Raw genomic sequence first — 26,665 nt, 5'->3', positions numbered from 1 at the left:
AAACTCTTTTTATTAGTCTACAATACACTTTAGATTCATTCATTTGTGTAGCAGTTTTGTTGATTTGTTATTTGTATTGATTAAGAATTTTTTATGTAAACTAACATATTTTGTGGGTGTTATTTGTGTATGATTAGCCATGGACGATGACGATAAGCCATTTTCTCTTAGTTTTACTTTTCCTGTCACTCCGGTCGGCATGTCACCCGAGAAGATGTGCTCATTTTTGTCTCAGTTCACACCAAAGCAGATCGCGATGGCACAACACCTTTGGGCAGCAGGTCCCTCTAGACCTACTACGGCCGACCCTATGCCCGGGACTAGTGTGGTCCCTACACCGAGCGGCTCCACACCTGAGTCTAGTGTGCCCCCTACGCTCTGGGACTCGTGTGCCCCCTACACCGACGGGTGGTTCATCCTCGAGACAAGGTAGACATTGTTCTGGAGGGGGTGGTTGCTCGGTTCTACTGATGCATCCACACCATCAAGAGAGCGTCCACCACTCTCTTCAGTAGATAGTTTATCGATTAGCACACCACCTACACCTTGGGGATCACACGAGCATGATCCTAGCAAGGTGTACAAGAGCAGGGATGGGACTATTGTGACGGATAGGGTCGAAAAGGCCATGCGAAAGAGAATTCGACAGATTTGTACGATTCAGTTTGGTCATTGATGGAGGTTTGGGATAACCTCAATGTTGAAAGAAATAATTAGATTGTCAAGGCCATTCACAGAGAGTACAGGCCGGCAGAGGGGTATGATCCAGTCTCAAACTCCTGGATTTTGAGCGTGGCGAAGTCCACAATGTCACCCCGTCGGTCAGAGGTGAGAGACAGGTACAATTACGACAATCCCAAGCCGGCATGGTTGGACGCAGAGGAGTGGGCGAGGATTGCACGAAAGACACAAGACAATCCTCAGAGATTTCAGCAGCAGCAGAGAGATGCAGTCAGACCACGTTTGGAGTCTACTGGAGCGTCATATCTTGGGAGTGGAGGCTATGATATGCTTCGACATGAGTTTGTAAGTATTTTACGTATGCTTAAAATTATTGAAAATATATATGTTATTTGAAGATTTATCTAATGATTAAACCATAATTTTGCAGGAAATTGCTGTGAAGCGTCCTCGACACGCCGACAGGAGAAGTATGGGTACACGCATGGACTTGTGGCCTTTTTGACCCAACTGCTGCAAGCAGGAGGAGGGAGAGGACGTCGACTGGGAGGCATTACCATGAGGGTCTTATCATTCAATGATTGTTTGCATATGTACAGACTTGTAGTGCTTATATTTGTGGTTTATGGTTATGTTTATGGTATGGCACAGATGTTATGGTTAAGATTTGGCAGTCAAGTCAAGGTTATGGTTTTGCTATGATGGTATGGCAATCATGTGATGGTTATGGTTATGGTTTTGCAATGATGGTATGGCTGTTATGGTTATGGTATGACAAGCAAGTTATGGTAATGGTTATGATATGGAAAACAGGTTATGTTTATGGTTTTGCAATTTTTGACTCATGTTTTATTTATGGTTATAAAATCTTTATGCTGTTATGCCATGATCAAGCTTTTGATTTTGTGGTTATGCTTTTCTTACAATTTTGCTAATTGCCATACACTCTCTCTTTAGTGTCAGCTTGTAGGTGGAGTGCGGTTGCTTGTGCACTCTACCTTTGAGCACAGAGGGCTGTTTTCTTTTGCTGCAGTACATGTAGCATCAATTCCCAGCCCTCTCTGCCCAAAAAAATTGCAGGTTTGGTCATTGGTGCAGAGTATGGGATAAGCGCCGATATAGACCTCTGTAGACGCATCGGAATATGCTATAGTATTACTGGCTGTTATTTCACTGCATATTTCGACGCTCATTTCATAATTTATTCTGACACATAATAGACCGGTACTTATACCGACGTCTCGTCCGAGGCCTATTTCAACGCTTTTTAGTTTTGAAATTAACTTTATTTCATCGGTATTTTGCCGGTTTCTACGTGCCATGTTGTAGTCTGGGATGAGGTATCGGACTGCTCTTTACCTCACTTCCTCATTCTTCCATTGGCGGCTCCCTTTCTTTTTGGAGCAGTTGAAGGTTGTCCGTGCAGGCGATGTGAAGAGCATAAAAGGTGGTTGTGGGTCTACATGCTGCTCGTCTTCAACTTCGGAGACTGGTCTTGGAGTTCTCCCTCAGGGGCTTCCTCTAGAGTGGAAATCAGTTGGCAGCCCTGTGGGTAGTAAGGGTCCATGTGTTGGGGCTTGGCTCCCCATTGATAACTTGCTGCTGCATCAAAGGGTTTGTTGGTGGATCTTGGCTTTGGTGGTTCTACGGTCTCTTCCCATGCGTCTCCCTTTTGGTCTTGTTCACGCGACCCCTTCAGCGACGATCTCCGATCTTGGTGGCAACTTGTTTTGGTCATGGGTTTTGTGGGGGTGGTGCTTTTTGAAACACGCAGGTGATGGAGTTTCCAGACTCCCCCCCTTCCGATGTCCTTTCTTGATGCACTGTTATGGTGGGTTGTTCTGTCTCTTGCGGTGGGTGGCTCCCCGTTTAGCCAATATATGGTCGTTTTCTGAGTTGCTGCATCTTGAGGATGGCCTTTTATTGGTGTGGCAATCCATGAAAGGACTTCGGCAACCTTAGTGTTGATGCTAAATATGGTTTGTTAGTATTTAGTGGATAAACCTGGAACTAGTTGTAACCTTTGATTATTGTTTTTAACTCTCCTTGGCTCATTTGAGCTTGGAGAGATTTTTCCTATTGGGGAGATCTATTTCAGTCTCATCAACCACTCTCAATAGAGGCACTTCAGGATGCAACTTGGTGTGTCAGTAGGCTACAATCAGTCTTGTCTAAGTTGCATCTTCCTCCAAGGTCTAATTTCTATAAGGCTCAGTTCGCATAGCTTGTTGCAAACATCCATTTCACCTTCATACCTAAAAAAGGAGTTCAAGAAAGTCTAAAAAAGAAGCTCAATAAAAAGTGGAGGATGCAATAAAGATGTAAGCAGTGGACATACATGGTTATATGTAATTGGGCCTACCCAATAAAGATAAAGCACAGCTATATGCTCTAGTTGATAATGCACCAAGGGATTTGGACATGTGAAAGGTGCTCATGGATGGTTCTACGGCAAGGCGAGTGGCAACGCTTTCTGCTAGAGTTTTGAGGGCAGGGATTCTGTGGAGCGCGGTGACTCTACAGTGAGGTATCGGGCTACTCTCGGCCTCGCTTCCTCATTCTCCCATTGCCAGCTCCCTTTCTTTTTGGAGCAATTGGAGGCTGTTCTTGTTGGCTGTGGGAAGAGCATAAAAGGAGGATTTGGGCCTACATGTTGCTCGTCTTCAGCTTTGGAGACTAGGCTTGGAGTTCTCCCTCGTGGGCTTCCTCTCAGGTGGCAATCAGTTGGCAGTGCTGTGGAAGTAAGGATCCATATGTTGGGACTTGGCTCCATTAAAAGCCTGTTGCTACATCAAACAGTTTTTTGGTGAATCTTGGCTTCGGTGGTTCTGTGCTCTCTTCCCATGTGTCTCCCTTTTTGTCTTGTTCGGTTGGCCCCTTCAGCGACGGTGTGCAATCTTGGTGGCAGCTTGTATCGATCGCGGGTTTTGCAAGGGTGGTGCTTTTTGAAACATGCAGGTGATGGAGTTTCTAGACTCCCCCCCTTTCGTGAAGATACGTCCTTGATGCACTCTTATGATGGGTTGTTCTGTGTCTTGTGGTGGGTGGCTCCCCGTTTAGCAAGTATATGGTCTTTTTCTAAGTTTCTGGATCTTGAGGATGGCCTTTTATTGGGGTGGAAGTCCATGAAAGGTCTATGGAAACCTTAAGTATTGATGCTAAGTATGGTTTGTTAGTATCTAAGGGGTAAGCCTGAAACTGGTTGTAACCTTTGATAATTCTTTTTGACTCTCCTTGGCTCATTTTGAGCTTGGAGAGATTGTATGGTGTTACTTTTATTATATTCTCAACCTCCTCCATTTGGTGGCGGTACTGGAAAAAAAAAGATATCTTGAAATAAGGCTCAGCATGAGCTTGAGACTGATTTGGGATTTGGACATGTGAAAGAGCTAGGAAAATTGGGATTTTCCCAAGACGCCAAAGTCAAGTTGAAAACACCCTTCAATTGTACTCTGTATAGATTCTACCAAGATTCTCCAACCCTATATCCTATGTGTTATGGAAATCAACTCACACTCAGTGGGTGTCAATGACTTGTTGCTTGGGAACTGTAAAGGGGTGGATATTCCCACTTGGACGATATGGAGGGGTGCTATCCTTTGGTTCATTTGGCTCAGGAGGATGCAATACTATTTAATCCTCCTACTGTTCACTCTGATACCCTTTCATATGTGAGTCATCTGCAAACTCAGCATCCAAGAGCTCCTCTCCCCTAACAAGCAAATGCAGTCCTTGCAGAATAACCTCCTATGAAGTCAAAAATCTGTTCATCTCCTCAACATAGAAGAGAAACAAGAAGGGGGCCCTATCTAACCAACCGTGTGAGCATGAAACGGTCCCCTTGTGCTCTTACAAAAAGCACGAGGCCATGGAGCTGGGTGGGTCTCATGGATGGTTTTTTGCGGCAGGATGGGCGGCGACGCTGTCTGCTAGAGTTTGATGGCAAGGATCTTGTAGAGTGCGGTGACTCTGTGGTGAGGTACCGGGTTGCTCTCGACCTCACTTCCTAATTCTCCCATTGCCGGCTCCCTTTCTTTTTGGAACAGTTGAAGGTTGTCCCTAATGGCTCTGTGAAGAGCATAAAAGGCGGCTGTGAGTCTACATGTTGCTTGTCTTCAGTTTTGGAGACTGGGCTTGGAGTTCTCCCTCACGGGTTTCCTCTCGGGTGGCAATCGGTTAGCATCGTTGTGGCAGTAAGGGTCCATGTGTTGGGGCTTGGCTCCCCATTAAAAGCCTACTGCTTCATCGAAGGTTTTGTTGGTGGATCTTGGCTTTAGTGGTTCTGCGCTCTCTTCCCATGGGTCTCCTTTTTTATCTTGTTCCTTTGACCCCTTCAGCGACGATGCCCGATCTTGGTGGCAGCTTGTATCGGTCGCGGGTTCTGCGTTGTGGGTGGTGCTTTTCGGAACATGTAGGTGACGGAGTTTCCAGACTCCCCCCCTTCTGCTGCAGTTTGTCCTTTCTTGATGCATTGTTATGCTAGGTTGTTTTGTCTCTTCCGGTGGGTGGCTCCCCGTTTAGCCAATATATAGTAGTTTTCTGAGTTGCTGCATCTTGAGGTTGCCCTTTTATTGGGGTGGAAATCCATGAAAGGTCTTCGGAAATCTTAAGTATTGATGCTAAGTATGGTTTGTTAGTATCTATTGGATAAGCGTGGAACTAGCTGTAACCTTTGATTATTCTTTTCGACTCTCTTTGGCTCATTTTGAGCTTGGAGAGATTGTATGGTGTTACTATTAATATAATCTCAACCTCCACCATTTGGTGGCGACACCGGGAAAAAAAAAAGATATTTGAAACAAGGCTCGGCATGAGCTTGAGATTGATTTGTATATTTCTTGGTGACATTCTAAACAATCAGTCACAATTGTGAGTTTATGAATAAGTAAATAACTATATATATATATATATATATATATATATATATATATATATATATATATAGAAACATTTTTTACTTTTTTCAGAGTTGTGGAGAGTTATCTTTTAGTCTTGTTGTGTGTGTGTGTGTGTGTGTGTGTCTGTGAGAGAGAGAGAGAGAGAGAGAGAGAGAGAGAGAGAGAGAGAGAGAGAGAATTACTTTAGTAATGAGCTCAATGTTACGGGGACTCCCGGGACACTCAAGATGAACACCTTCACCAATAGGCCAAGGGCCCGCAACTTGGAGCTCACTCGCTGGGAGGCTTGCATCCTCTGACTTGAGTCCCTTTGGTGGCTCGTTGATGGGCTCGTCTAGAAAACGACCCGAGATCACGTCTAGCTTGACGCGCGCGGGAGCCTTGGTGGCACCGCGCGGAGTTGAAGTTTAGTTGAGTGCGGAAGCGTCTTTATGTTCAAGTTGAGCGAACGAGACCATTCGGGCCTTGAGCGCGTATCTGAGAGGTCCCATTGGAACTCTCTCAGGCCACTTTGGGCTATCTTGGAAAATTGCCGAAATGGACCCCGGACCGCCTCGGGTCGGGGTGGGCTGAACCTGCCAGCAGCCCGTCGGTTGAGAACGAGGAGCGCCACGGGCGCGCGTTCATGAGTGTGCATGGCTGATCTCGAAGAGGAAGACGAGGTCTCCGTGTGGAGTACCTAAACGTCCAATTCGGACATACCGTCCGCGTGTAGCGCCGAGCCGATGCTGGCCGAAATGAATCGACTCTGAGTCTGCCGCAGCCTTCGTCTGCGAACGAGGAGCGCATCGGGCGCGCGTTCGTGAATGTGCATAGATGAGCTTGTAGAGGAAGTCAAGACCTCCGCGTGGAGTACTTGAACGTCCAAAACGGATCACCTGTCCGCATGAGGCGCCTTGCCGACGCTCGCCGAAAGAGACCCGCCGACTATGAGCCGACGGCCCCGAAACTGGGTCATGGAGTCCCGGTGCGTGGCGGACTCCCCCGATTACCTCCATGTGATGAAATGGAGGGGGACACTCCCGTTACCGGGCGCTCTCAAACCCCCATACGCGTCCGTAGTACCTAGACGGTGTGGTGAGGAGAAATATATAGGTCAGGACTATGTCCCATCGTCCATCGTCCCCATTCCGGGTCCATCGCGCGTCCCCGCGGCCCGTGCCATGGTTGGCCGAGATCGGGTGGTCACCGTCCCATCGTCACCCGGGAGCTCCGAATCAACCGGAGCCCAACATACACCCCCCCCTTAGAAAACTCTCGTCCCGAGAGTAGCATTGTTAGGGTTGGAATTTCCCTGGTTAATGCTTTGGAGGGTGTTGAGCTACGTGCGTCTACGAAATCCAAAATGGGCTGCATGAGCGGTCTTACCGATGAGGCAGATGTCTAACTCAAACAGCCATGCTTGCTGAATGCAGAAAAAGCTGTGGATACCAAGTCCGCTTGGCACTTTTGCTGGGGCTTTGAATGATAGATGTATGTACATTGGGGGGGCATAGACCAAGTGATTGCGTGATCCATGCCGAGGAACCTGTCTGTTCCGGATATTTTACCTGTAGCTGCAGTGACGATGCAGCTCTTGTCTTTTTGTGTGAGAATCAAGTCGCATTGATCCCCACTGCTTCTTGGAAGCTGATTTGTCTGACTTCGTGCTGATTCCTTCCTGGATGGCGACGAAGGTGAGCTTACCTGCTCGATGAAGTAAGGTACGTTGCAGAAGGTACCTTTTAGGCTTATTGAGCACCGGTCCGTCCCTTGACCAAAAAGATGAAGCCTAGCTGATATCTTCCTTGGCATACAAACCAAGGTTTTCCTGAGACTGCCGGAGGGACAATCCCATTGATACCTTGAAGCTTTGGCATACTTCAGGACTCGCTTGAACCTGAAAGTTCGGATATGAGTCTCGCAAACTTGAGGGCAAGACTTGAAGTAGGTAACTCGTAGAGAAGAAGATTGGCCGATCCGCTTCTGGTCCTTGTTATCTGCTTGAAGCTTGTCGCTTGATTGAGCCTGAGTGCTCACATATATCTGTGTAGTTCTGGAAGAACTTCGACTTGTTCTTAACAAACCTGCCTTCGTTGGCCGACGAAAACAAACCTGAGAATCACTCATCTTGGGTCTTCATGTTTTCCCTTGTTTAGATCCGCTGCAATCTGGATAAAGGGTTGAAGCTCGGTTGAAAGAAAGAGGGGTGATGGTGGGGCTCTTCCTCTTGAGCCCGATGTGGTCGCACCACATTCCTTTTCTTGTGTGCCCTTTGAGGCTCCATCTTGAGCCGAATGTTGGGCTTGGATGCATGTGTACCTGTTGAGGCTCCTGTCTGAGCCGAATGTAGGTGTACTCTTCGTGGTACCTATATGGCTCCTTGTGAGCCTGATGTAGGCATATCTGCTTGTTTTACCTTGGAGGGGCTCTGTCTGAGCCCGAATGTAGGTGTCTTTGCTTGAAGGTCTATGTCACCATCGGGGTGGACATAGCCTTGATTGCCTTCTTCTGTTGAAGATGTGCCCACTCTGATTGGGCTGATGTTGGCTTGCGTGTATGAGCAGTGCTATCTCGTAGACCGTCACTGCGGGAGGCATCACTCAACCTCTGGCCTTCTTGAGAGGGGGCCGTCCTCATGTGGCCCTTGCGTTGAGCCGTCTTTGTGGGGGGCTATCCCCGAATCTGTGTGCTAAGGAAAAAGATGCATGGCCCGCCCGCTCGCAGGCCTCCAGCTTCGCTGTGGTGCTCGGTCCACCACCTCAGGGTCATCCGGCTTCGAGGGTGTGCTCGGTCCACCACTTCTGGGTCATCGGCTTTGCTGTATGGTTTGGTGCGCGGTCTGCCCACTTCAGGGTACCCGGCTTCGTTGTTGGCTGGTGCGCGGTCCACCCGAGTCGAAATCGAGTCCCCGGCTTCGCTGTTGCTGATGGGCTCTTACATAGCCTGATGGTCTGCAGGCACATGTCCTGCTTGTGAAGATCCCGTCTCTTGTGTGTTGAAGGGGCTCTTATGGTAGCCTGATAGTCCGCAGGCACTCGGTCCTGCTTGTTAAGGTCTGCTTGTGTTGGTTGCTGCTTGCGTCTGATTGAGTTGGGGTGTTTTGCCTCGAGGGGGCTCAACCTCTCTCGGGTGTTTTGCCGAAGCCCCGGGCTCAACCGCTGATGATTGGGGCTAGGATCCGGTCTGTTTGCCTTCACCTGCCGATTGAGTTCTCCTCAAGAGGTACTCTCGACCTCACGCTGATTTAGCGCGGCCTTACCTTGCCGGCTTGTCTTTGCCTTTGATGAGGAGGGCCTTCCTTGGCTCCTACCTCGCTACTGCTGTTGCTGCTGGTTGGAGGGGGCTATCTAGCCTGACCTCGAGAGAGTCCCACTGGACTACATGCTGGGGGTGACATCTCGTTGTCCCCTCACGGTGAAGAAGCCTTGGCTCTACTCCTTTGCTCTGTCTGCGCCGAAGCAGGCCTTGGTCATCTTAAGATAAACTCTGGCTGGTGGCTGGCTGCTTTGTGTTGTCTTACGTCAAGTCACCGCGTCTCTGAACTGCGCCCAACACAATCCAGGAGATACTTAGAAGGATGAGCAACCCCGTCCCATCCCGGGTGCTTTGTAGCTCGCGGCTTCGTTGTGCCCTTTGTCGGTTGATACATTTTGTGGTAGCATCCTTGTACCTGTGCCTACTTCCTCTGAAGTGGCCTTGAGCTAGTCTTTAGGTTCCCGCCCCAAATATGCATGAGGGTGGAGTATTCCTAGCACGCCCTCCATCCACGGTGCTATGGTTCCGATTTCTCACGGGGGCTTGCCCAGGTGATTCTGGTGAGAGCTACACTTAGCTCCGCTGCTATGACGGCTAGGTTCCCAGGCCTTGGCCGCTGAACCGCTTTGCTTTTCTTTCCACCTGTGATGTCTTGAGCTGGAGATGCCGTCCAAGCTTGATTGCTATTTGAGCTCAAAGCCCTTGTAGACAACTGCACTTGCCGTCGATGTTCATGTCAAGGATCACACTCCCTGTACGTCTTCATTCCTTGTACCCTTTAGCTCGATGATGCTGGGTTTGCATGTTCTGAACAAGGGACAGCCTGTCACGCTGCCCGTGACCCTGCCACAGGGGTCTAAGCGCATATGCTGCATTCTGAAGTTGAGCCACTGCCACTGTGACTCTGAGCCTGTGCCACGCAGGCTTTTGAAGTGCCAATGCTAAGTCACCTCGCTGCCCTTGTTGACAACTGAGGCTGTATCCGAATGAGTCGGTCCCTTACCTTGGGCCGCTCTGCCAAGCCTTACCAATACCAGGTTGAAGCTCAATGGTTGATAGCGACGATTGACTCCGGGTCCGCTTACCTCTTCACAAGGTGCTGGTCAACTCCTGACGAGCCTGACTGATGAGAAGTTGCATATCTTGAGGGCCGATCAAACTGGAGGCCGATTGTAGGTGAAAGCTGAGGGGGTACACTAGCATTGTGTCCCCGCGGCTGCCCAATGACTGGCCGCTGCTTTGTTCTTGATTGCTGCTTTGTTAGCATGGAGGGTCTCTTCACCTAGAGCCCCCGCCGAAGAAAGTTTGGAGCCGACGTATCCTGACGACTCGAAGTACCCCTGTTGGGCATGTCTTCTGTGTATTCCTTGAGCCACGGTTGGGCATCAGCCGCCGGGCTTCCCACATTCCATTGGAGTCGCTTTACTTTGCAACCCCGGTCACATTCCTGGTGACCCAGTGCGTTTGCATCGCTGGCTCGCACATTTGTGATCTTCTTGGCAGTAGATTTTGCATACTTTGCTTTTGATGTCCCGCCGTTGGAATTCGCGGGTTTAGCTCTGATACCAAGTGTTACGGGGACTCCCGGGACACTCAAGATGAACACCTTCACCAAGAGGCCAAGGGCCCGCAACTTGGAGCTCACTCGCTGGGAGGCTCGCATCCTCTGACTTGAGTCCCTTTGGTGGCTCGTTGATGGGCTCGTCTAGAAAACGACCCGAGATCACGTCTAGCTTGACGCGCGCGGGAGCCTTGGTGGCACCGCGCGGAGTTGAAGTTTAGTTGAGTGCGGAAGCGTCTTTATGTTCAAGTTGAGCGAACGAGACCATTCGGGCCTTGAGCGCGTATCTGAGAGGTCCCATTGGAACTCTCTCAGGCCACTTTGGGCTATCTTGGAAAATTGCCGAAATGGACCCCGGACCGCCTCGGGTCGGGGTGGGCTGAACCTGCCAGCAGCCCGTCGGTTGAGAACGAGGAGCGCCACGGGCGCGCGTTCATGAGTGTGCATGGCTGATCTCGAAGAGGAAGACGAGGTCTCCGCGTGGAGTACCTAAATGTCCAATTCGGACATACCGTCCGCGTGTAGCGCCGAGCCGACGCTCGCCGAAATGAACTGACTATGAGTCTGCCGCAGCCTTCGTCTACGAACGAGGAGCGCGTCGGGCGTGCGTTCGTGAATGTGCATAGATGAGCTTGTAGAGGAAGTCAAGACCTCCTCGTGGAGTACTTGAACGTCCAAAACGGATCACCTGTCCGCATGAGGCGCCTTGCCGACGCTCGCCGAAAGAGACCCGCCGACTATGAGCCGACGGCCCCGAAACTGGGTCATGGAGTCCCCGTGCGTGGCGAACTCCCCCGATTACCTCCATGTGAGGAAATGGAGGGGGACACTCCCGTTACCGGGCGCTCTCAAACCCCCATACGCGTCCGTAGTACGTAGACGGTGTGGTGAGGAGAAATATATAGGTCAGGACTATGTCCCATCGTCCGTCGTCCCCATTTCCGGGTCCATCGCGCGTCCCCGCGGCCCGTGCCACGGTTGGCCGAGATCGGGTGGTCACCGTCCCACCGTCACCCCGGGAGCTCCGAATCAACGGGAGCCCAACACTCAAGACCACTTTAAGTACTGAAAGGGATTTCCCTTTTGCCAAAACGTCCGTCCAACAGTCTTTGGTCTAGAGCGCCCAAAGTAAAGAAACACTCCCTAAAGACCTAGTACTTGATTGGAATAGTCTACAATAGGTTTCACATGGGAGGAAGACAGAGTTGAAGTGAACGTCAATTAATTTGTCATTTCTACCTTAATGCTCACAAACAATTGCAATTCGAGGAGAGAGAGTTTGTCATGTAGCGACGACGAGAAGAGAGAGAATGGCTTTGTTGAGGCAACCCTGCCAATTTTGGCAGAGCTAGAAACCAAAAGCTGCGTTCAAGCTTGTTGCTGAGCTCAAGTGGCAAAGTTAAACTCTACCGTGCGAATGTCCTCGACTACAATAACTACACGATGAGAGTTTGGGGCTTGAACGTCTCCTCACTTTCAAGTTTCTCACAGGGTTGAGGATGTGGATCAGCTTAGCCTTGAACCGGTTGAAGAAACAAAACAATTGGCTGAAGGGAGGGGGAGAAGGAAAAATCTGCTTGAAAAATTTAAAGAAATAATTACAAAAAACGCTAGTTTTTTTTTAATAAAGTAGAAATTGAATTAAAAGAAAAACTGGGAAGTATACATGGACCCATAGGAGGGGGGAGGGTCACCCCATGAAAAGAGGACTACAACATGCTAATCTTGTCCAAACGGATCTGCAAATTTTGGTAGGCGTGGCAGTCCCTAAGGACTCTCCTTTGGGTATTTTGCAGGTACTAATGCTTTAAGGCTAGAATTTCCCAGTGGATATTCCCACTTGGACGATATGGATAATGGAGGGGTGTTATCCTTTGGTTTATCTGGCTCAGGAGGAATGCGGTACTATTTAAGTCTCCTATTGTTCACTCTTTTACTCTTTTTTTTGAGCTCATGAACTGCTCAGTCTCACTTTGTAATAAAGTCTCTAGTGTACCTTGATGAACCTTTTCCATGTGTCTCTAGCCTGCAGAAACTCCTAAAATGGTCTACAATGGAGGAAAAAGGTTTGCCCGGTAGACTCTCATGCTAGTTATTTGGAAAAATTTCCCCTTTGAATCTACCTTAAACGGAATTTAGTCTGTTTGTGATATTGATTTTTCCGGAGCACTCAGTGAGGCTTAACTTGCTTTCACTTGTTCCAAAAACGTGTCCTGGGGAGGTTCGTCAAACGGGGCGTGCACTTCAATCCGCCATGACTTGGGAAGTTGGGGCACTGCCAGGAATTTGCAAACGTTATGGGCTATAAAACTGAACTCACGAGCATGGAGGCACAGATCCAGTGTCAATTTAGGTTAGCCAACTTTTGGGTAACAAAAATTTCGAGTACTGCCCACATCTCAACACTCAGCTCTCTCTCTCTTTCTCTCTCTCCCTCCCTCCAATCAAGTTTCACAGACACACAGTCTCTCTCTCTCGAGAATGCCTCCTAATTATTACTCCTGGCCCACCAGCTCGACAGCGCCGGCGGAAACTGCGCCATCAACAGTACTCATTGTTGACGTTGATTCCATCTTGCCCGCAGTGAAGCCCATCATGAGTGCTGCCTCCATGAGCAATGTCGATGGCGCCGACTTAACATTCGGCCGCATCAACATCACATTTAAGGTGGCGAGCATTGCGGTAATTGCAGTACTGCGTTTTCAATCTTCCCATTTTGTCACCATTGATCATGATTGTCCTGCTCATGACGTTTCCCTTATAAGTGTCGATATCGGCCTCAATATACATGCTGACGGAAGCCAATATTCAAATAATGTACGATTTCATCCTGACATTGTCACGTCGGTTGCTAACATTGTCCAAACTCGGGATCTTGAGATACCGCAGAAGCTTGGCGGGCTTCAAGGTTTGGCTTCAGAACTGCACACAAATTTGATTGAAGGGCTACCCACTACTGCTGACTCGCACTATAGCACCGACGCTCTTCTGCATCGGAAGCATGTCTTTGGTGAGAATGCATACCCTCGGAAGAAAGGCAAAACATTTTGGGGCTTTCTGTGGGAAGCTTGCCACGACACTACCCTCATCATTCTTATGCTTTGTGCCGCCTTCTCGCTTGCATTCGGCATCAAATCAGATGGCATTAAAGAAGGATGGTATGACGGGGTGAGCATTGCTATTGCTATACTTTTAGTGATTGTTGTGACTGGTGTGAGCAATTATAGACAGTCTAGGCAGTTTGAGCGCTTGTCTGAGGAAAGGGACAACATTCAAGTGCAAGTTACTAGGGGTGGCCACCAGATAACTGTACCTCTAGTTGACATTGTGGTGGGAGATTTAGTGCAACTGAATATTGGAGATCAAGTACCTGCCGATGGTTTGCTTGTGCAGGGTCAATCTCTCTCTATTGATGAATCGAGCTTCACCGGTGAGAGTGATTACTACATGCCTGACCCTGATGAGCAAGCATTTTTACGGTCTGGCTCCAAGGTTCAAGATGGCTATGGCTCCATGCTTGTCACTGGTGTAGGAATGAACACTGAATGGGGCCGCATGATGGCCCTCCTTAGCAATGACAGCGGTACTGAAGAAACACCTCTGCAAGAACGATTGTCTGCAGCAGCCACCCTCATTGGTAAAGTGGGCCTCTCTGTGGCATTGCTGGTGCTGATCATCTTAATTGTATTCTACTTCACAGGCCACTCCAGTAGCAGTGGAGATCCCAAGTTCTTAGCTGGCGAAACAAGTGCCACTGACATCATGGATGCTCTGGTTCACATCTTCTCTATAGCCGTAACCATAGTGGTGGTGGCAGTTCCTGAAGGCCTTCCCCTTGCGGTGACACTCACACTCGCCTATTCCATGAGAAAGATGATGAGGGATAATGCACTTGTACGTCGCCTTGCCGCTTGTGAAACCATGGGCTCTGCCACAACCATTTGTAGTGACAAGACAGGTACACTTACCATGAACCAGATGACTGTAGTGAAGTCATGGGTTGCAGGGAAGACTCTCACCTCTGAAGTAGAGGAATTTGAGTTCCTGCAAATGTTGCCCTGTAACTTGAGAAGCCTCTTGTTTCAAGGCACTGCACAAAACAGCACAGGAAGTGTTGAAGCTTCTAGCAAGCAATGTGGTCCAAACAATAATGAGAAGCTGATGCAGGTGGAAGTGGTGGGGTCACCTACGGAAAAAGCTCTTCTGTGCTGGGCCTTGAAAGCCGGCATGAACTTTCAAGCGACAAGGTCTGAATCTAGTATTGTGCAGGTAGAAACATTCAACTCGGCAAAGAAGCGTGCTGGTGTGGCTGTGGAGACATCCAACAAAGTGGTATTTGTTCATTGGAAGGGTGCTGCAGAAATTATTCTCTCCATGTGCAACAAGTGGGTGGACATGGATCTGCAGACTAATTATGCTGCAGAACAGACCTTCTCTGAGAGGGTAATGTCCGCTGAGAAAAAGCAGGAGCTTCATGACATAATTGAATCCATGGCATCTTGCAGTCTGCGGTGCGTGGCATTGGCATACACCACGCTACCACTAGATCAAATTGTAACAGGGGGTAAAGCCAATGGGCGTAGCCGGAGTCTTCCAGACACTGATCTAACATTTCTTGCTGTGGTTGGGATGAAAGACCCGTGTCGGCCCTCAGTAAAGAAAGCTGTGAGCGCTGTGAAAGCTGCTGGCGTGACAGTTAGGATGGTCACCGGCGATAACCTTGCCACTGCAAAGGCCATTGCCTTGGAATGTGGAATCTTGACAATGGCATCAAATCAAATGGCTGTGGAAGGGGCAGTCTTCAGGGACTGGACAGAACATGAGCGAAAGGAGAATCTACCAAGAGTGGCTGTGATCGCTCGCGCATTACCCTCAGACAAATTATTGCTTGTGGAGACCCTCCAATCCATGGGAGAGGTAGTGGCAGTAACAGGTGATGGTACTAACGATGCCCCGGCGCTGCATAAGGCGGACATAGGCCTCTCGATGGGGATTCAAGGAACTGAGGTGGCTAAGGAAAGCTCAGACATCATCATCCTTGATGACAATTTCGCATCTGTTGTCAAGGTGGTGAGATGGGGACGGTCTGTCAACTTCAATATACAGAAGTTCCTCCAGTTTCAGCTCACGGTAAATGTGACGGCACTTGCTGTGAACTTTGTTGCGGCGGTGTCGTCAGGGGATGTGCCTTTGACAGTGGTACAGCTATTGTGGGTGAATTTGATCATGGACACATTGGGTGCTTTGGCTTTGGCAACAGAGCCTCCAACCGATGAGCTTATGCACAAACCACCAGTGGGCCGAAAAGAGCCACTTATCACCTACACCATGTGGAGAAACTTGGCTGCCCAAGCCATATACCAGGTAACAATTCTGTTAACATTGCAATTCAAAGGAGTAGAACTCTTGCGTCTTTCTGGTGAGGAGGATGCCGACATCATCAACCGCACTGTCATCTTCAACACCTTTGTGTTTTGCCAACTCTTCAATGAGATGAATGCACGCCAGCCATATCGCCGCAACATTTTCCTCGGGCTTCAAAGAAATCGCTTGTTTATGGGGATAGTGGCCGCTACCGTCATTTTGCAGGTGGTAATGGTGGAGTTTTTAGACAAGTTTGCATCAACGATTCGGCTGGATTGGCAACAGTGGGTGGTTTGCATTGGTCTGGCGTCTCTGAGCTGGCCCATTGCGCTGCTCGCCAAGTTCATTCCTGTACGATCACAACACTCCAGCTTCATCGACACCAACAATCAAATAATGGACTCACAAATTACAATGCAAGTATAGGTTGGAAGTTCTGATCCGCCAAGGGGTCCAATTCCGGATGAGGCAGAGGGAAAGGGGAAGGAGGGGCCGGACGCCTTCTGTGCTGGAAAGCACCAGAAAAGAGGATGTTTCTGGACCCACGAAATATCAAGCGATCTTGCCCCTTGGAAGCTCAACTTGCCAAATGCCTCACCCTCGACGCGGAAGCTGAATTGCCGCATGCCTTCACAGCGCAAAACGTGGGCTCCTCATGTCTTGAGCCAAAGAGCTATTTTTAGCTGATGCGACACGAGCACATCTCTCCAAATGTACTCACTTATGCTTGCATCTTGAAGGCATGTGGAAATTTGGAAGATGATGAGATAGGCAAAAGAACTCATGATGATATTGTTAGTTAGGGGATGTCTAGTATGTCGTTTCTTTGAACGCATTGATTAAGAGCAAGGGTAGGGCATTGTGAGTGAGCTCTTGGGTATTTGGGATTCTACTCTCGATGGTGCATGTGAGGCTGGGGAAGGAATAGATACAGGTGGGCTCAAGCTTTGTGTAGGAGGAAGGTGCGTTAATGGAGTTTTAAAGTCTAGGGATGGGAATCTCCAAGCCTTGTGGGTGGTGTCTTGGTGCTTGGAGGAGAAACAACTCTTGAGCTTGAGGGCACAAGTGTAGGTGATGGAGAGCCAGAGACTTTGTCTTGTGGTATGGGTGATTCAAGAGTAGAAGTTGGAGTGGGTTGTTGACTTGGAGCCAATTTTGGCAAACAATGGAGGCAACAAGGGAAGTCCTTGCTCAGAAAGAGGTCTCTTACCACTCTCTTCATTCCACCCTCAACATGTACAAAGGCACACAACTTTGCCTTGAAAGAAGCTATAGGGACAACCAATTACAACCTTCTATTCTACAGGTTGATGCTTCTTGACGCGGAAGTTGAATTGCCGCATGCCGTCACAGCGCAAGACGTGGGCTCCTCATGTCTTGAGCACCAAATTGCATTACTAGCCGCACTATATTCCTCATTGCATGCATCACAATTCCTTAGTTTGATGTAGAACTTCTTTAAGCACCAAATTGCATTACTAGCCGCACTATCCTCATTGCATGGATCACAATTCCTTAGTTTGATGTAGAGCTTCTTTATCACGTGCCTATGGGGCATTTGGAAGCTACAAAAAGAGGGGCATTGTAGGCGACTCATCTCATCCCCGTTCAAAGGGTGCGCACATGAGTTAGAAGCAGCAGATCTCCGCTTTCCCTCGAAGCTGTCGCCAAAGCTTTTCGCCGCACCACACAGACCTTAAAAAAACTATGTGCTCTCAGATATAGCAAGTGAGCGAGAGAAAGTAGGGACGTTGCGGGTAACTACGTGACGAATCCTACTATCAAGGGATATCCACTGCGGGAGGAATTTTAGCATTTCTCAGCTGCTGTGACGAAAATATCCATCATGTGCACACCCTTTCAGAAGTGGTGGGTGTGAGAATAATAATCCACATCATCCACACAGTCATCATCTTAGTCGGCACAACTGCTTGGATCGCAAGATCCTCACTTGGCCTCGTAACTGATTATAACATCTCCTCACGTACTACATATAACTACACACATATAGATCAATATGAGCAGTGCATCACATTGCCGTGCCTTCTTACTCCTCTCTCTCTCTCTCAGGTACCTCCTTCACTCTCCCTCTCTCTTCCTACTCCCTTCTCCCTCTCGCTTTGTACTCCCTTCTCCTACTCGGCCTTGGAACAACCCACTCTCCCTCTCCTTTGCAAGGGCGCTCTCCCTTTTTCTCTCTCTTTTGAATCTCCAAAGTCTCTCTCTTTTGATAGCATGTAGAGAGTTTCTCTCTCTGCTCTCTCTCTCTCTCTCTCTCTCCCCCCCAAAAGCAAAAGAGGAGTCTCCATCCTCTGTTCCTTGTGCTCTTTCATTATGGTTTTAAGAATGCAAACACAACTTGGAGATAAAGAAGAAGCTCAAGGCACACAATAGAGAATGCATTTCTTAGTGTGCATATACAAAATAAGATAGCCCTAGAATTATGAGCATCTATACAAATCATGGAAAAAAACCTCCTAGTGAGGGAAAAAAGTACTCGACAGTCCTAAGTGTGCTCAAACACTTCACTATCATATACATGGTAGTAATTATATACGACTCATTCACTATGTAACTGCGTAAGAAAAGAAGAGATGGTGAATGGTTTCTGAACTAGAGACCTCTAGATGGGGGATCTTTGTCTTTCCCTATTCAAATTTTCATTTAAGATTAAACACAAAATAGTTGCTTCCATGGGGATATCCTCCAAAGTAATCACTTATTTGAAGCTTCTTATAGCACGTCTATTCAAGATCTGATTATCAATATTACCCTAGTTACATATATTTCAATTGTAGGTGTCTTTCAAGTATGTGATAACGAATTTAAAGAATAAGTTTTAAACCATAGTGTAAAGTTTAATTTTGCATTCTTTATTAGACAAACAATCTTTTGTCTTTAATCAAGATCTTTGAGAGCTATCAATTTGTCCAAGTAGTGGTATTACCTAGGTGGTGGGTTTTCAAGCTAGGCCATCTTCCCCTTGCAATGCAACCATCCACACCTTGTCCACTAGATCAAGGAGGTTTCATAAACTATGCATTCAGACGTAGTGATACTGAAATATAGTCTCTGTACACCTATAACCAATTGTACTCTAGTCAACCTCACTATTTTCAATACCAATAGATATTTTGCTTGCCATTAAGCTTACAAGGTTTTTCTATATTTTATACCATTCAGTCCACATGTTGTTAATAAAATTAGAACTTGTAGCCTTGATATGGTATTTACTAAGTGTAAGAGTTAAGGGGGGATATGTTTGAGGGCTTTTCATCCTTGGAGGAAAGTGGAGATAATATATGAAGGATACTTCTAAAGCCCTTTTTTACTAGAATTTTATTTGTTTTCAATTATAAGATGGCATGTTGTTAATGCAAACATAAAATGTGGAGAGAGAGAGAGAGAGAGAGAGAGAGAAAAGAAAGGTAATCTATCCACTTTCTTTGATATTTAAGACATACCTTTTCCCTTACTTGATCTATATTGTACACACCTTGTATGAGTCACTGGTCCATGCAATTGTTCTCCCACTTGTGTTGGGTAGCCACCACCTCTCTAGCAATTGTACAAGTAGGAATTAGGGAAAGTTTGAGGTCATTTTTTTCTTGTAAGAAATGGTAGAGGGAAAAAAATGTTTTTCATTTTTAAAATATAAGTAACAAATTTCAGATCACAAAATTTGGGATAAATCTCCAACTTTTTACCATTTGCATAGGGATGTCACTTTTCATGGGCCCACATGAAGTGTTGCTTTGAAATCTCTTGAGAATGGTCCAACAAAAGGCACCAGGATGCTATGTAATCTATTGTGGATGCATCATGAGGGGGGTGGCTTTTGGGGATGGGAGCCCCTTGGTTACCCGTGGCAATCTCCTGCAGCTTTTGATCTCGCTGGGGCTTTCGATGGTTGTATTGAACTATTATGGAACAGTTATGATACCTGTGTAATTCTTTTTGATTTCATGGCTCGTGGTGAGCATGGACTTGTTTGGTATTGATTCAATCTACTCACTCTGTTTGAGTGAGTTTTGAAAAAAAATAAAAATCTCTTGAGAATGGTCCCTTTCCCAAAAATTCTCCCTCTCAAAGCATCAATTTTTTCTTTTGGCCCAAATTACAAAATTTCCCCTGTTTAGTTCTTTTAAGCACTTTCCTTTCACCATCTTCTATCCCATCATCTTCTTCATATATCAAAGCTTTGACCTTGGTATTGTAGGCATGAATATTGCAACGACATATCATCTTCAAAATATTCCCCCCTTCAAAAGATAAATAGAGTTTTTGAAACTCCTTGTGCCATTGAAGCAATGAGATCAGCGGAAAAGAACCACATTGACTCATGGAGATATGGTAGATTGTATCCTTGTCAGGCCTAAGGTAGGACTGGGTAGGCAAAGGGAAAAAAAAAGCCAGGACATACATGTGATAAAGGGGGTTCCTATAAATAGCATGGCCAAGGGGCTATATAGGGCACAATTGGGTGGTGAAGAGCATGTAGTTGTCTCCCTGGTTTTATACTTGTATCAGAGCTCAAGAGAGAAGGGTAGCCATGGAGGTGGGGGAAGCAAGAAAGGGGTCTTGGACCAGGTAGAGAGGGTGTTCTGCAACACCGCTACCGTCATCTTGTAGGTGGTAATGGTGGAGTTTTTAGAGAAGTTTGCATCAACGATTCGGCTGGATTGGCAATAGTGGGTGGTTTGCATTGGTCTGGTGTCTTTGAGTTGGTCCATTGCGCTGCTCGCCAAGTTCATTCCTGTATGATCACAACACTCCAGCTTCACCAACAATCAAATAATGGACTCACAAATTACAATGCAAGCATAGGTTGGAAGTTCTGATCCGCCAAGCGGTCCAATTCCGGATGAGGCACAGGGAAAGGGGAAGGAGGGGCCGGATGCCTTCTGTACTGGAAAGCACCCGAAAAGAGGATATTTTTGGACCCACGAAATATCAAGCGATCTTACCCCTTGGAAGCTAAAATTGCCAAATGCCTCACCCTCGATGCAGAAGCTGAATTGCCGCATGCCTTCACACACTATAAGAGGAGTTGTATATAACCGCTAACATTGTCGCGAAAGAACAAAGGAAAAAGGAAAGAGAAAAATTTGCGGGGGCGGCAATAACCGCGGCTATGCACGCGGTAGTAATTTCTCAGCAATAAGCAAGTAATAGTCGCGGCAATATACCCGCAGGTATTATCGCGTCAGTTGCCGCGTTTATTACCGCGGTTATGCACGCGGTAGTGGTTTCTCAGCAATAAGTGCAGTAATAGTCGCAGCAATATAGCCGTAGGTATTACCACGTCAGTTGCCGTGTTTATTACCGTGCTTATTGCCACTACATGCTAATTCAAAAATAAAGGTGCTCATTTAGGCCACCCAATTTTGGGTGGCCCAAATGAGCACCTTTATTTTTTACTTGCATAAAACAATGAAACATCAATCGTTTTTTGGAAGAGTATAAAAAATACCAAAGAACTGAAATTAAATTTACTTTACCTTGACAATAAGCGCAGTAATAGTCGCGGCAATATACCCGCAGGTATTACCGCGTCAGTGCCACGTTTATTACCGCGGTTATGCACGTGGTAGTGGTTTCTCAGCAATAAGCGCGATAATAGTTGCAACAATATACCCGTAGGTATTACCGCGTCAGTTGCCGTGTTTATTACCCTCGCTTATTGCCACTACACGCTAATTCAAAAATAAAGGTGCTCATTAAGGCCACCCAATTTTGGGTGGCCCAAATGAACACCTTTATTTTTTACCTGCATAAAACAATGAAACATCAATCGTTTTTTGGAAGAGTATAAAAAATACCAAAGAACTGAAATTAAATTTACTTTACCTTGACAATTAAAACTGTAAAAGATCAACTATATAGAAAAGTTACAATAAAAAGTAAATAGTTATATATACATTGTGCCATATTGGGACTTTATAAAAGTTTTGACAACACATTTTTCTATCTAATCCTCCTCTATCTGGTCGTCATCCAGAGGCACGTATGTTAGATCAGTTTGACTCTACATAAACCCAAACCAAATTAAACAATTATCAACAGCTCAAAACAATTGATACAAAATTACTTGTTTAAACTTACCGCTTGTAGTTGTCCAACCGCCGCGTCAAATTGCTCGCGAGAGATGTGGTTGTTTTCGAACAACCATCGTAAGTATCAAATTCTATATGTCGCTCCCGATACTTGACCATCTCTCTGGTTGGTCGAGAGAGAGTCATATTTTCCTAAGTTAGCAATAACAATACCAAATCATCAACTACGATCTTTATAATCATCGACGTTATAATTCAATTAATCTTACATATTTATCCCTCCAAGCTCTCTTGTCTCCTCAGCCATAGTTTGTGGGAGTTTGTCTTGCGCGAGCCTCGCGTTGTTGTCTGTATCATGAACCGGTTGTAGCTTGATCGCTCTTCTCTTGAATTGCCCACTCCCAGTCCGCCTCTGCCATGTTGCCACAGCGGTAACTCCTGTCTAGATCTCTGACCTCGTTGGCTGTTGCGCGTCATACACTAGACTGCTTGTTATTTAGAAATGTCATTATGTAGCCCTTAAACCATTGTTGTGAAAAACATTGATCGGGGGCGTTTGGAAATCTAGCTAACAGAGCGTCCTCAATGTACCGTGCATGATCGAGCAGTTGGTCTCTAAACTTTATAAAACAGTTCTTATACGTTTAATGTATAAGAATTTGTAGATGGCATGAAAATACCCTACCCTCTTGTGCTGTGCCGAAATCCACCTCCCCGCCATATATTTAACCCTGTAGTAGCGCCTATGCATGTTTGGCACGGGTACATCAATATCCTCGTCCTCTGTGTCAAGGGCGGTACACTCTGAAAGTGGGAACTCCATTCCCCCGCCACTACCAAAACATGCAAACCACAAGATCTGCCGCCGCTTCCGTCTCTCACGGTGCTCGCTGCCCTGAGATGAGCATCAATGCGCGTTGCCAGAGGAAGTGCGTCGATGATGTTCTGGCGAAGCAGGAGTGGAATGGAGTGGCGTATGATCGTGTGATGCCATGGGAGTAGGACCCTGGGATGCAAGGGGAGTAGGATCCTGCGATGGAATAGGAGTAGGACGATAGGAAGGGAGAGTAGAGGGAGGTGCCGTCGGTGCGAGGCTCTGTAGGTAAGGAGTACCTTCCTAACTCCCCCATGGTGTAGTCTGCGGAGAAATTCCATAGGTCGCAAGATGCTGCGGAGTGTAGCGGACAAACAAATCCTCCATCGAATGGAGGTATTGCTGGTCTCATAAAGAGATAGCCCACTGTAAGTCAGGATCTACGACCGGTGGAGGAACCTGAGAAGGGTAGGTGTAGGATGTCCATGCCTGAAAATAACAAAAAAAAACCTATGACACTCATGGTTTAGGGTTAACTACGTAGAAACATTCTTTATTTCTTTGCTTGTTCTCACCGACTCAAGACTCGGGTCCACGGGAGGCGATGTCCACCCCGGGTGGGAGCCCACCTCAGATGTGAACCAATAAAAAGAAGAGCCAGCTGGCTGCTGCTCACCAGTTACTCTCTCGTCTGACATCTACATTACAAAGAGTAATACGAGATTAAGCTTTCTACCCTACTCACTCATCTATAAATACGTAGACAAGTATATTAGCATACAAACACGTAGATACATATGCATACTAGTAGACCTAAGTAGAAGCTAGTAGTGCCAAAGGTCAACTGCACCTCTTTAGATATCATCGTAGTCTCAACCGTGGTAAAACCAAAGGTACATTGCGATAATCCATGCATGAGTGGATCAATGACCGCAATGCGACGATTAAAAAAGGACTATACCCAAGAGGAAGCGTTTAATCTTCGGGTGTTATGCTCTCGTACTTAGTGCCTACATACATCCATAAACAAATATATATGTATATACATATATATTTTATGGTTGTCAATGTAGCCATCGTTTTGTGTTGACTGCACCTAGATTCAATGTCTAAGTGATCAATTGATCGTAACATTACAATTCTCTCCCAAAGGATATATATTAGCACAAAAACATGTAGATACATATACATACTAATAGACCTAAGTAGAGGCTAGTGGTGTTAAAGGTCAACTGCACCTCTTTAGATATCATCATAGTCCAATACAAGAGGTCACTTGAATTCCGACGCCACATTGCTGGCATCACTGGCGGGTGTCGGTATATGTGTGTGTATTTATAAAGGGAGCTAAGGTTTTAAAAAAAATTGATTTCAAAATTTCTGACGCCTCTTCCGGCACGTATTCTGACGGCAGCGCAAATGCGCATATTGACCCTCTTTCGATGACTGTATCGACGCATCTAAATCTCCCACCACAATGTCAACTAGAGGTACAGTTATCTGGTGGCCACCCCTAGTAACTTGCACTTGAATGTTGTCCCTTTCCTCAGACAAGCGCTCAAACTGCCTAGACTGTCTATAATTGCTCACACCAGTCACAACAATCACTAAAAGTATAGCAATAGCAATGCTCACCCCGTCATACCATCCTTCTTTAATGCCATCTGATTTGATGCCGAATGCAAGCGAGAAGGCGGCACAAAGCATAAGAATGATGAGGGTAGTGTCGTGGCAAGCTTCCCACAGAAAGCCCCAAAATGTTTTGCCTTTCTTCCGAGGGTATGCATTCTCACCAAAGACATGCTTCCGATGCAGAAGAGCGTCGGTGCTATAGTGCGAGTCAGCAGTAGTGGGTAGCCCTTCAATCAAATTTGTGTGCAGTTCTGAAGCCAAACCTTGAAGCCCGCCAAGCTTCTGCGGTATCTCAAGATCCCGAGTTTGGACAATGTTAGCAACCGACGTGACAATGTCAGGATGAAATCGTACATTATTTGAATATTGGCTTCCGTCAGCATGTATATTGAGGCCGATATCGACACTTATAAGGGAAACGTCATGAGCAGGACAATCATGATCAATGGTGACAAAATGGGAAGATTGAAAACGCAGTACTGCAATTACCGCAATGCTCGCCACCTTAAATGTGATGTTGATGCGGCCGAATGTTAAGTCGGCGCCATCGACATTGCTCATGGAGGCAGCACTCATGATGGGCTTCACTGCGGGCAAGATGGAATCAACGTCAACAATGAGTACTGTTGATGGCGCAGTTTCCGCCGGCGCTGTCGAGCTGGTGGGCCAGGAGTAATAATTAGGAGGCATTCTCGAGAGAGAGAGACTGTGTGTCTGTGAAACTTGATTGGAGGGAGGGAGAGAGAGAAAGAGAGAGAGAGCTGAGTGTTGAGATGTGGGCAGTACTCGAAATTTTTGTTACCCAAAAGTTGGCTAACCTAAATTGACACTGGATCTGTGCCTCCATGCTCGTGAGTTCAGTTTTATAGCCCATAACGTTTGCAAATTCCTGGCAGTGCCCCAACTTCCCAAGTCATGGCGGATTGAAGTGCACGCCCCGTTTGACGAACCTCCCCAGGACACGTTTTTGGAACAAGTGAAAGCAAGTTAAGCCTCACTGAGTGCTCCGGAAAAATCAATATCACAAACAGACTAAATTCCGTTTAAGGTAGATTCAAAGGGGAAATTTTTCCAAATAACTAGCATGAGAGTCTACCGGGCAAACCTTTTTCCTCCATTGTAGACCATTTTAGGAGTTTCTGCAGGCTAGAGACACATGGAAAAGGTTCATCAAGGTACACTAGAGACTTTATTACAAAGTGAGACTGAGCAGTTCATGAGCTCAAAAAAAGTAGAGTAAAAGAGTGAACAATAGGAGACTTAAATAGTACCGCATTCCTCCTGAGCCAGATAAACCAAAGGATAACACCCCTCCATTATCCATATCGTCCAAGTGGGAATATCCACTGGGAAATTCTAGCCTTAAAGCATTAGTACCTGCAAAATACCCAAAGGAGAGTCCTTAGGGACTGCCACGCCTACCAAAATTTGCAGATCCGTTTGGACAAGATTAGCATGTTGTAGTCCTCTTTTCATGGGGTGACCCTCCCCCCTCCTATGGGTCCATGTATACTTCCCAGTTTTTCTTTTAATTCAATTTCTACTTTATTAAAAAAAAACTAGCGTTTTTTGTAATTATTTCTTTAAATTTTTCAAGCAGATTTTTCCTTCTCCCCCTCCCTTCAGCCAATTGTTTTGTTTCTTCAACCGGTTCAAGGCTAAGCTGATCCACATCCTCAACCCTGTGAGAAACTTGAAAGTGAGGAGACGTTCAAGCCCCAAACTCTCATCGTGTAGTTATTGTAGTCGAGGACATTCGCACGGTAGAGTTTAACTTTGCCACTTGAGCTCAGCAACAAGCTTGAACGCAGCTTTTGGTTTCTAGCTCTGCCAAAATTGGCAGGGTTGCCTCAACAAAGCCATTCTCTCTCTTCTCGTCGTCGCTACATGACAAACTCTCTCTCCTCGAATTGCAATTGTTTGTGAGCATTAAGGTAGAAATGACAAATTAATTGACGTTCACTTCAACTCTGTCTTCCTCCCATGTGAAACCTATTGTAGACTATTCCAATCAAGTACTAGGTCTTTAGGGAGTGTTTCTTTACTTTGGGCGCTCTAGACCAAAGACTGTTGGACGGACGTTTTGGCAAAAGGGAAATCCCTTTCAGTACTTAAAGTGGTCTTGAGTGTTGGGCTCCCGTTGATTCGGAGCTCCCGGGGTGACGGTGGGACGGTGACCACCCGATCTCGGCCAACCGTGGCACGGGCCGCGGGGACGCGCGATGGACCCGGAAATGGGGACGACGGACGATGGGACATAGTCCTGACCTATATATTTCTCCTCACCACACCGTCTACGTACTACGGACGCGTATGGGGGTTTGAGAGCGCCCGGTAACGGGAGTGTCCCCCTCCATTTCCTCACATGGAGGTAATCGGGGGAGTTCGCCACGCACGGGGACTCCATGACCCAGTTTCGGGG

At 46.8% G+C, this 26,665-nt stretch overlaps 1 protein-coding gene and 1 pseudogene across 1 annotated transcript; one reads left to right on the top strand and one right to left on the bottom strand.

Moving 5' to 3' along the window:
* Nucleotides 1-12,344: 12,344 nt before the first annotated feature.
* On the top strand, nt 12,345-17,937 carry LOC147446058 (calcium-transporting ATPase 10, plasma membrane-type pseudogene; annotated as a pseudogene).
* A 6,045-nt stretch (nt 17,938-23,982) lies between these two features.
* LOC147446057 (calcium-transporting ATPase 10, plasma membrane-type-like) lies at nt 23,983-25,760 on the bottom strand. The gene has a single exon (XM_086524666.1). It carries the CDS (start codon nt 24,931-24,933, stop codon nt 23,983-23,985), a length of 951 nt encoding a protein of 316 aa, XP_086380792.1. The 5' UTR covers nt 24,934-25,760.
* Nucleotides 25,761-26,665: the final 905 nt, after the last annotated feature.

Source organism: Adiantum capillus-veneris, chromosome 12, assembly GCF_014529385.1.
Source record: "Adiantum capillus-veneris isolate H3 chromosome 12, ASM1452938v2, whole genome shotgun sequence".
Lineage (NCBI taxonomy): Eukaryota > Viridiplantae > Streptophyta > Polypodiopsida > Polypodiales > Pteridaceae > Adiantum > Adiantum capillus-veneris.
Note: the sequence above shows the minus strand (reverse complement) of the source record. Positions and strands in the feature narration are given on the sequence as shown.

What these genes read in the sequence shown, in the direction of transcription:
- LOC147446057 (XM_086524666.1), bottom strand. Translation starts at nt 24,933, where the DNA reads ATGCCTCCTAATTATTACTCCTGGCCCACCAGCTCGACAGCGCCGGCG.